At 33.9% G+C, this 11,896-nt stretch overlaps 1 protein-coding gene and 1 pseudogene across 1 annotated transcript; both read right to left on the reverse strand.

Annotated features, from left to right (window-relative positions):
• On the reverse strand, positions 569 to 4,885 carry LOC18585905 (putative receptor-like protein kinase At3g47110). The gene is made up of 2 exons (XM_007008974.2): positions 1,644 to 4,885; positions 569 to 1,146 (listed from the first exon to the last, which is right to left on the reverse strand). Exons 1-2 carry the CDS (start codon positions 4,297 to 4,299, stop codon positions 749 to 751), a joined length of 3,054 nt encoding a protein of 1,017 aa, XP_007009036.2. The 5' UTR covers positions 4,300 to 4,885; the 3' UTR covers positions 569 to 748.
• LOC108663580 lies at positions 7,044 to 11,540 on the reverse strand (annotated as a pseudogene).

Below are 11,896 nucleotides of genomic sequence, written 5' to 3' on the forward strand. Positions count from 1 at the left end.
CTGCTATTGAAATACCTTTACTGTTAAAATGGAGTTACGACCATTAAGTTAGTTTTAAACATCTTTTCAGGACCCAGTTTGGAAAATTACTTCCCTGCCTCTATGCTGCTCAGTTTACTGTTTCTCCATGTTTGTAGAAGGAATTATTTCCTACTGTACTTACTGAGGATTGTCTATAAAACGAGGTTGTACCCACAGGCAGTGTCTGCTGATGTGTGTGTAGTTTAAGATATGAAATCTGGACCATTAGAATAGCTAATTCCTAACATGTTACGCTAATGTAAGGATCAAGCGTGATAGGTTCATTGTTCTCTCTAGTTTTTCTAACGCATTCTATAGCTGAGAAGTATTTTGGTGATGATATCGGAATAGATTCTGTTGATTGTTGTCTCCAAAGCAAATTGTTGTAGGTTGGGCAAATCGAAGCCGATATCATTATACAAATTTCCCTCAAGCTCATATTAGACAAAGCTTGGAAGCGATTCACTCTCATTCTGTAATTAAGCCAATGGAAAATATTGACTTCAGGAATAAAAAAAGGATAAAAGCAGACAAATATAAATATAAATTTCACACCACAAATACAGTTTTCACTTTCCAAAGCCAAGTCTTTTGAAATCACAGCAGACAATTCTAGTTCAAACGATTCTAAGACAAGCAAAACAAAGTTCAAATATCCATTCTTGACACAAAACATTGAGAACATTGAGTAGAAGTTTGCTTCCGATTCACCAGCTGCTGCTGCTGCCTATCTCCTGTCCCTTCTATGGATCCCAGTGCGAAGCAACCTTGCCTTGATAGCAAGTAGTTGTGTAATAGCATCTTTGATTCCCATTCTTTCACCAGGTGCTTCTGCAGAGCATGCAACTCCTATTTTAGTGAAAGAAACCAAACTCTCCAACATCTCTCTTTCCCTGTTCGGTTGACTTCTTGATCTCTCGTTGTTTTCACTAAGTTGTGCGAGCAAGTGAAAATCGAGAATCTCCTTCAACCGATCAGGCAGTGCCATCTTACAGAAATTGTGAAGGCTTAAGCCGCCATGAAACATACCATCCGTTGGTCTCCTTCTGGTGATCATCTCTAAGAGCAGAATCCCATAGCTGTAGATATCACCTTCTGGGGACACTGTCCCGCCCGTGCCATATTCTGCCACAATTTATTATAAACTCAATACTTCTTTAAATCTGTTTTTAGCTCTAATTAAGAGTTGAGACTTGATATTTTGCATCTATATTACTTAAAAGTTTTAATGGCTTTACAAAAATTTTTAACAATTTTAACACATGCATGCTAGCTCAAAGCTAGAGTGAGGAATTGGGAACTTTTTCAAATAATTTTTTCAGCTTAAGAGTATGGAGAGGGGATATTGTGTAATATCTCATTCCATGTCAGATCTAAATCTATCACTGCAAGCAATTTGAGCTTAACTTTTGAGAGTCGTGTGGCTTAGCTTTTAAGTTGTTGAGCTAGTGTTGAATGTTATAAATATATGGGGCTAGTTATCAAGACTAAGATTCTATAATATGTTCTGATAAGTCAAATCATTTAAAAAAGTATAATAAGCTGATAAAGCTTCCTTGACGATTTAAAAAACAGCTCATAAACAAAATTAAGAAAGATAAAGGAAGATATGAAAATTTTACCTGGGGGAACATAACCAATTGTTCCTTTCATCATTGAGGAACCTGTTTGATCATCGCCCATAGTGTCTGTGTCGCTAGACAGGAGCTTAGCCAATCCAAAATCAGTGACATGTGCAACCATGTCATCATCAAGAAGAACATTGGAAGGCTTTAGATCACAGTGGACAATTACCACCTCGCAATTGTGATGAAGGTAATCTGTTGCATTGGCTACATCTATGGCTATGTCTAACCTTTGAACAAAGTTCAAATACCTTGACTCATGTTGCTCATGAAGCCAACTGTCCAAACTACCGTTAGGGATGAATTCAAAAACTAAAGCCTTGAAATCATTGCCTTGGTAATCAATGCTTGAGCAGGAAGTTATAATTTTGAGAAGATTGCGATGTCGAACTTTCCTTAAAGCCTTGCATTCAGCTGTAAAGCTCTTTGCTGCGCCACGATTTTGAAGGTTTAGTACCTTCACTGCAACAGGTTTTTCTTGTTGATGAAGAACTCCTTTATACACAGAGCCAAAACTTCCCATACCAATCAAGTTGGAAGATGCAAAACCACCAGTTGCTTGCAGAAGCTCTTTGTAGGATACCCGCAAGTATCTATCACCCAACAAACCTGCAAGGATAAGCTTCTTTCCAGACCTTTGTCCCCAACAACAAATGAAGAGAAGCACGACCAAAACAGAGGCAATTAGAATGCCAAGGATCAAAATAATGATGGCTTTGGTCGACAAAGCATTCCCCTTTTTCCTTGGCTCCTGACTGATGCACTTTGGGAGCTTTATTTCAAGTATCCCACCACAAAGATTTTTGTTTCCCACAATTGAAAATGCACTAGATTGATTGAAAACCCCTCTTTTTGGAACTTCACCCTTGAAGTGATTGAAAGAAAGGTTCAAACTGATTAAAAATGGAAGCTTTTCTAGTTCATGTGGTATGGTACCTGATAGATTATTGTGAGAAAGATTTAACAATTCAAGAGATCTCAAAGAGCCAAAAGACGAGGGAATGCTACCTTGGAAGAAGTTTCCAGCCATATCAAGTATCGTTAATTCAGAACACTCGCCAAGTGTTTTTGGAATTTCACCAGACAATTTATTTTCATAAACATATAATTCTACCAAGTTCTTTAGGTTACCAAAATCTGATGGAAGGGGACCGGTCAATGAGTTGTAAGACATGTTGACCAAAATCAAATTTGTAAAAGCATTAAATAGTTGATCTGGTATACTACCGCTAAGTTTATTTTTGGCAATATCCAAGAATTGCATATTTTTACAATTTCTAAGGGCAACTGGAATTCTTCCTTCAAAATTGTTATTGTTTAAAAGAAAATCAAACAAGTGAGAAAGGTTGCCAATAAAAGATGGGATTTCACCTAAAAAGTTATTCCAACCGATAAACAATCTTTCAAGATTTTGAAGCTTCCCAATAGAAGTTGGAAGGGTACCCGCCAGGGCAGTACTCCTCATATCTAGAAGAGTTAGGCCCACAAGATTACCAATTTCATCAGGAATATTTCCATAGATCGAGTTCCATCCCATAAAAAGCATGCTGAGCTGGATTGATAAATTGCCTATGGATTGTGGCAATAGGCCAACAAATCGATTATTCTGTATATTCAAAAATTGTAATAGGCTACAATTGCTCAAAGAAGAAAGAAAATCCAAGTCTCTTGTCTTCCCATTTCCAAAGTTGTTGTCGCCTATATTAAACCATTTAAGATTCTTGAGGTTTCCCAAATCTTGAGGAACAGATCCGCTGAAACTATTGTCAATAATGTCCAATGCCTCCAGATTAGACATATTAGATATTGACCTTGGAATAGTTCCAATTAATTGATTAAATCCAACAAGAAATTCTCGAAGATTTGGAAAAGAAATACCTGTCATAGCTGCAAGACTCCCTGAGAAATTGTTCACAGCCAAGTCAATCTTTTCCAAGGAAGAAAGATTGTGAACTAAGAGAGGAAAAGAACCAGCCAGGTTGTTGACCCCGAGAAAAAGAATTCTCAAGTTTAAGGCCCTGCCCAGAGCATCAGGGATATTTCCCTCCAAATGATTATGAGCAAGCGAGAGCTTCCACAATGATGAAAGGTTTCCTAAAGAAGATGGAATACCCCCAACTAAATTGTTGGCACCTAAATTGAGTATGATGACGTTCGGCAAATCACCCAACTGGAAAGGAACTTCACCAGTGAGGTCATTATAAAATAAAGCAATCGCTTGGAGTTTTGAGCAATTGGCAAGCTCTACAGGGATTTTTCCATGAAGATTGTTTTGAAACAGGTGAAGAACGCGCAACCGCCTTAAGTAGCCAACTTCCTTGGGTATGTTACCTCGCAAGCTATTGTCAGACAGATTAAGTTTTCTGAGGAAGGTTAAATTGCCAATCGAAGGAGACAAGGATCCAGCTAATTTCAAACCATCCAAGTCCAGTGCAGTGACCCTCTGGTGGTGACGACCACATGTAACACCTTGCCATTCACAGAAGTGGAGAGAAGCATTCCATGAATCCAGAGCTCCTGCACCAACAAGTTGATCCTTTATAGAAAGCAAAGCTATTCTGTCAGTTTTGTTCCCCAAGGCGAATGCAAATTTCAAGGATCCTGCTACCAATAAGCTGAGTATAATAACAAAGGAAACAAGCAAGTTAACCATCTTCTTTGGAGAAAATTAGTTGGGGAGAGGAATTGAATTGGGCAACAAGCAGGTTTAACTGTCCATGTCCTCCCAAATTGGTTAGTGTTGATTGACTAAGAAATCTGGAAAAATGAATGAGCTAAAAAACAGAGAAGCTGAGAAAATTCTTATCGAGGAAAGAGAAAAATTCTTGATGAGCACAAAACAGTGTGCTGTACACACTCTTCATTTAACAAAGAGAAAAAATGGTATTTATAGGTGGTTACATAAGAGACAAAATAGACAGTGAGCTGATGACACCGGGTTCTCTAGAAACATCTAAAAGAATAGTGCATAGAGAGACAGCCACACCAACCTAACGTCTGCACAAGTAAAACGACACAGCATTTGAAAGAAAAAATATTGCTGATAAACAAAAAAAAGATCACACATAAAACTGATAAGCATCAACCGACGGAAGCCATTCTTTTTTTTGCAGCTATAAATTTCCTGTAACCATCAGCCTTTGAATCAGCTTAGCAGCAAGATGAAGCCATCTTTCAACAGTTAGCTATAGGCATAATCATCATAGCTGAAGACTACTCGTTTGCCCCAGCTGGAAATTTCATCCATGAGAGCTATACATATAAGTAAACGGACATGGAAAATCAGCGTCTACATCCAATCAGAACGTTAACAAGAAATAAAATTGACTGTCAAAGTCTTCCACCCAAAAAGGATGGTTCTTCGCTACAAGAAAACAGTCCCCCATAGATTAGAAACAGAACTTCTTCTTCTCTTTTGACCAAGAACAGGAACTACACTACCAAGAATTAATAAAATATTATAATTACATGAATCTTGAATGCATTTAGTACGAGTAGTTTAACATTGATCACTTTCCATAGCTAGTCTACAGTTGGCTCTAGAGCTCACCGGGTGAAGACTTCCATGACGAAAAGGTAAACGATATGGCCCATACTAAAGTTTTATAGTACTAAATTATTACTATTAAATTAAATTTTCATAGCTTCTGAATCTATGATATAAGAGTTCCATAAAAATAATAAAAATGTTTTCCGAACTATATGCTTTTTGTGTAATTAAGTTTTTATATCTTTATTGTACTCAATTAGTTTTTTTTTTATTTGTATTATTTGTATCCAATTAACCAATCTCTATTCTTTTATTTTACCCAATTAAATCTTTATCCCTTAACAAAAATGTAATAGATGTTATACGCAATGATAGCTTCACATATACATGAAATTTGTCATGTCATTTGCTGACAAAACACAACAATAATTAATAATATGGAATTTCTTGTGACATGATATATCACATCATCGATTTTGTTGTATTTAATCAATATATGCATCCCTTCAACTTTCATGTATACAACAAGTGAACAGTTGTTGGGAATATTGTTATATTTTCTTTTATGAGATAAGAGCTCAATTAGGTAAAATAATATATTATTTTATAGAACAGATGTTTAATTAGATACAAATAAAAAAATTAATTGAGTACAATAAAAATATAAAAATTCAATTACGAAAATTCATACACTTCAAAGTTTTTTTTATTATTAAGTCCAAGAGTTATCATTATATCAATTTGTATAGATTATACTTAATCAATCAAGCCAGCAGGAAAATTTCCCCATAGTCTTTAATAATTTTCCAAAGTAAATCGACAAAGAAAAAAGTTACTTTAATAAAGCCGAAAGAGAAAAGATACGAAAGAGAAAAGCCAGCTTAATCCCAACTCGCTTCAATCAGGAACCACCCATTCAATTGCTTAATCATTTTTCTTTTTCCCCAAAGTTGATAGAAAATTGAACGAGAATCAACTTTTCATTGATCCAAGACCCAGACCAACCGCCACTGGAGAAGTCTCGAAAAAGTCTTAATAAAGTAAGGGCCTTTTCTCACCATACTTTACCAACACTATGCTCGAACTCTCGTGTCTGCTTTTGACAATGGGGATTGCTTATGAAAGCAACTAGCCACAGAAATTTTTAGTTAAGATTAGTTCAGATTTATAATAATTTGATGTAATATATTGCTGAATCCAGGACCCTTGACCATCTCAGATATACTTGAATTATCAGAAAATTGGAATGGTGAAGGGATGTGAAAAAATTGAATTTTTCAAGTCTTGATTACAACATTATAGAGAGAAATTTATGTAAATAATGTTGAGAAAAACTCATCCAACATTCAAAATTACCTTAGTACATAATTTATTCACATGATGACTCATTCAACTCACTCAATATCATACTTAAGTTTAAACAATATCACGCAATGAAGGATTGGGTTTCACGGGAGAAGACTTCCATGACGAAATGGAAACTAAGTTGCCCACACTAAAGTTTTATGGTACTAATTATTAATATTGAGTTAAAGGCATAATGTTTAAAAAAGTCCTTAAAATATTTAAGAAAATTTAAATAAACATTTATTTTTTTTATTGAGCTCAATTAAACTTTTGTACTTTTATTTTGGGTCTAATAAGCCTTTATGTCTAATGATTGATAAATTGACATTAATCAAAATGTCACTTGTCATTTTATATCCATATGACATTAACATGACATTAATGTGGAGGATGAAAAAAGTCACATGGTCATGTTATCATGTTAAATTAACATATCACGTCATCATCAATTATAATATATCAACATACCATATCATGATTAATTATAATATGTTAGCATTTCACGTTAGCGTCATACGACACAAAATGATAATGGGTATTTTGACTAAGTTAATAATTAGTTATAAAGATTTATTTGACTTGATAGGAGGTTTAATGGCTATTAACATGAAAATAGCAATGCTACAGATTATAAGTCAAATTTGTAAGATTTTGTTAGAGTACAATTACAATTTTCAACAGAAGGAAGATATATAAAATTTTACCTAGGGGAACATAACTAATTGTTCCTTTCATTATTGAGGAACCTGTTTGATCATTACCCACAGTGTTTGTGTCGCTAGACAGGAGCTTAGCCAATCCAAAATCAGTGACATGTGCAACCATGTCATCATCAAGAAAAACATTGGAAGGCTTTAGATCACAGTGGACAATTACTACCTTGCAGTGTCACGCCTCAAACCCAAGGTTTTGAGACATAACAAACGTCACATACTTATGAGATGAATCCCATAAACATGTAAGGCAACAATATCATACTTAATCAAATATAATACTTCCACATTCTTTTCAAAATTTACACTTTACAAAATCTCAATTCTCCAAATATAATATTAAAATAAAATTCTCCAAAAGATACAAATTTCTCATTTAGCTAACATTTACTTAACAAACTAAAAACTGAATACTCATATCAAAGCTTATAAATATCCAAGGACATACATTAATCTATTTAACCAAAACTCTTGCCAAGCAAGTTTAACTCCCAAACATGCAAAATGTTGAAATGTATAAAATGATGAGATTATAGGAATGAGTACAACCACTTAGCAAGTAATTGACATCCCTTCAGCCGGGTTAAGCATGCTCAAAACATTTAGACTCAAAAATACTAATACACATATAGGTATCAAAATAGAATTTTTGATAATCTCATTCAAAAACATATATTTCAAAATTTCATTTTCAAATTACCAAAAAGTCAATATAATTTCACTTCAAATAACATAGCTAACAAAATTTTGAAACTTTCTAACAACAGAACAAAACATAATTTCACACTAATTTCATATTTTTATTGGTCTCCTGTAACATGTGGCATAGGTCAATAATATGACTACATTTAACCCTTGTGGCATAGGTCAATAATAAAACCACAAGTAACCACAGTAGCACGTGTCAAAATCAGAACCGCAGTTAACCCCAGTGGCATGCCCTAGTGGCATGAGTCAGAAGTATATCAAAAGCAACCATTAGCTACATTGAACAGATATCACAAATACCACTATTCTGTAATCGATGGTGCGGTTGAGAGATTGATCTCTAATCACAAAATACATGTCAACATGACCAACATTTAACTCCCATTGGCAGGGTCATAGCATAGCCATAGCAGGAGACAAAACTAAACATAATTTTAGATTACCCAAATTTCACAAAATAGTGTATCCGTTTTCTCAAAATATATCTCATGCATATCAAAAATATAATCGTTTCAAACTAAATATTCACAAAAATAGTCATATATGCATACATTGATAAAAATCACGTTCCAGTACAAAATCGAAATCATATTCCAAAAATCAGCATAGAGATCATATTTACTTACATTTATTAGCATGCTCACCTGATTTAACAAACCATAGGACAAAATATCATATACAAGTACGAAAATCATATTGAGGTAAATTTTAAAGTGTGGAAACACCGAAGGGATATCAGTCACTTACTTGATTCACTCAACCAAAACGAAAGGACAAAGAATCAAAATCCTGTTGAAGCCTAATAATTCAAAGTACTCGGAATTAGAAATCAACACTACTACTTATCAAAACAAACCATGACTCCCTACTGGTCATTCTAAAGCATTTAGGGTGTAGCATTTCTTTCACTAACCAAAACTAATTTTGATTCAAAATTAAAATTGATTTTCTTAATAATATATAAATACATAAAACATTCAAAACTTAGAAACTTATAGGTTATAGTGCAAAATTATTAACAATATGAGGTTAGGTGAAAATACATTAAATACAAATCAAAATTTAGTTTTTGAAGATTTCTAATAAATTTCCAAAATATGCCAATTCAAAAAAAATAATTTGTTAAATAAATATTTATTCATTCAAAAATTCACTAAAATTCAAATAGCTTAAATTTCTTAGATTCCTAGCCAAATAGGTAGAATATGGGCCAAGAATAACTTTCGAAATAATTAAAAATAAATTTTCATAACTTTTGGATTTGTAAACTTTCATGATTGTTTGGCTTACTTCAAGCACTTACAGCTTCCAACCTAAGTTGAAACCGAAGGTGTAATAAGCATTAAATTGAACCTTACATAACATACTTTAAAACCGAAATTCATTTTAGAATTAAAGATCATCAGAGACACAATTTTTAGAAGTTAGAAGTTACAAAATCAATCACTGAAATACTCATATTTCTAGGTTTTCAGATTCAGTGAGCCTATTTTGAGGTTTCGATTCTCTTAACACAAAAGGCCCCTAACTGAGCCATTAACACTAAATTAAATATCACATTTCATACTACAAAAGTCCTCAAAGAAATGACTCAAAACATTATCAGAATGTGCAGTACCGGTGACCCAAAGTTGGGTCATCAAAACTATTGAAAGTGAGGTTTCTAGCCAATTTTAAAAATTCATACATTTCTAACCACAAAGCCAAACAAGATGCTACAAAAACCATGGGAAAGACTTTTTAAAGACCTTTCCATTGGTACCCATCATGCTATCGGAAAGTCACCGGAATGGTATCGGATTTGAATTAAAGTTAAAGAAACATAAACAAATTTTAGGGTATTTTATTTCGAACTATGCAAAAAATACAATTTTCGTAAGTTAAAGCCTAATCATACCTTAACCACTGCTATCTTGAATAGATTTTTGCTTTTTCTATCTTTCTCCTTCTTCTCCAGGATTAGTTTCTGTCAAATGGTTTTCTTCTTCAAACTGCCTTTCTCTTAAGATGATATCAAATTGGGTTAACTTCTCTAACTTCTTTTCCTCGTCTAAACGTGATATTGTAAAACTATTTTTTTTAACTTCCTTAGACGGTTTTCCTTTAAACATGATAATGTAATTGCCTTTCCTTAAATTGTGATAAAAGCTGACACTAACAAAACTACTATATTCGCTAAAAGACCCTTATTCTATTCTCTCTTTATTAATAAATTCAAAGTAATAATTGCAATTATAAAAAGTTGGACTTATCTTATATTTATTTATTTATTTAATATAGATCATAACTTAGTAATTACTAATTTTTTGTAACATAATTAATTAAGTAGAATTTTTTTGGGGTATTACACGCAGTTGTGATGAAGGTAATTTATCGCATTGGCTAAATCTATGGCTATGTCAAACCTTTGAACAAAGTTCAAATACCTTGACTCATGTTGCTCATAAAGCCAACTGTCCAAACTACCAGTAGGGATGAATTCGAAAATAAAGCCTTGAAATCATTGCCTTGGTAATCAATGCTTGAGCAGGAAGTTATAATTTTCAGAAGATTCCAATGTCGAACTTTCCTCAGCCTTGCATTCAGCCCTGAAGCTCTTTGAAGCATCACAGTTTTGAAGGTTCAATACCTTCACTGCAACAGGTTTTTCTTACTGATGGAGAACACTTTTATAGACAGAGCCAAAACTTCCCACACCAATCAAGTAGGAAGATGCAAAACCACCAAATGCTTGCAAAAGCTTTTTGGAGGATACCCGTAAGTAGCTATCACCAAACAAAGTTACAAGAATAAGTTTCTTTCCAAACCTTTGTTTGCAAAAACGAACGCAAAAAAACACAACCAAAATAGAGGCAAATAGAATGCGAAGGATCATAACAATGATGGCTTTGGCTAATAGAGCATTCCCCTTTTTCCTTAGCTTCTGCTTGTTGCACTTTGGGAGCTTTATTTCAAGTATCCCTCCACAAAGGTTTTTGTTTCCCACAATCGAAAATCCACTAGATTTATTGAAAACTCCTCCTTTAGGAACTTCACCCTCCAAGTGATTACAGAAAAGTTCAAACTACGTAAATGTGGAATTTCTTCTAGTTTATGTGGTATGGTGCCACACAAATTATTGCAGGAAAGATTTTAAATTTCAAGAGATTTCAACGAGCCAAAAGACAAGGGAAGGCTACCTTGAAAGAAGTTTCTCGCCATATCAAGTGACGCTAATGTAGAACACTTATCAAGTATCTTTGGAATTTCACCGGACAATTTATTTTCATAAACATATAATCTTTTCAGGTTCTTTAGATTTCCAAAATCTGATTGAAAGGGACTGGTCAATGAGTTGAAAGATATGTTAACCCAAATCAAACTTGTAAAAGCACCCAATAGTTGCTCTGGTATACTACCACTAAGTTTATTTCTAGTAAGATCGAAGTTTTGAATTTTTTTGCAATTTCTAAGGACAAGTGGAATTCGTCCTTCAAAATTGTTACCATATAAAATAAGTTCAAACAAACGAGAAAGATTGTCAATAAAGTACAGGATTTCACCTGAGAAGTTATTCCGACCAAGAAGCAATGTTTCAAGATTTTGAAGCTTCCTAATAAAAGTTGGTAGGGTGCCCATCAGGGCATTTCTCCTCATATCTAGAAGATTTAGGTTAACAAGATTACCAATCCCATCCAGAATATTTCCCAAGATTTAAGTAAGTCCCATAAAAAGCATGTTGAAATGGATTGATAAATTGGATTCTGGCAACAGGCCACCAAATCAATTCCCGTGTAGTTCCAAAATTTGTAATAGGCTACAAATGCTCAAAGAAGAAAGAAAATCCATGTCTCCTGTCTTCCCATTTCCAAAGTAGTTGTCGCCAATTTGGAACCCTTTAAGATTCTTGAGGTTTCCTAAATCGTTAGGAATAAATCCGTTGACACCATTCGACTCAATGTTAAACATCTCTAGATTAGACATGTTAATTAACCTTGGAATAGTTCCAATAA

The sequence above is a fragment of the Theobroma cacao genome, chromosome 10, assembly GCF_000208745.1.
Source record: "Theobroma cacao cultivar B97-61/B2 chromosome 10, Criollo_cocoa_genome_V2, whole genome shotgun sequence".
Lineage (NCBI taxonomy): Eukaryota > Viridiplantae > Streptophyta > Magnoliopsida > Malvales > Malvaceae > Theobroma > Theobroma cacao.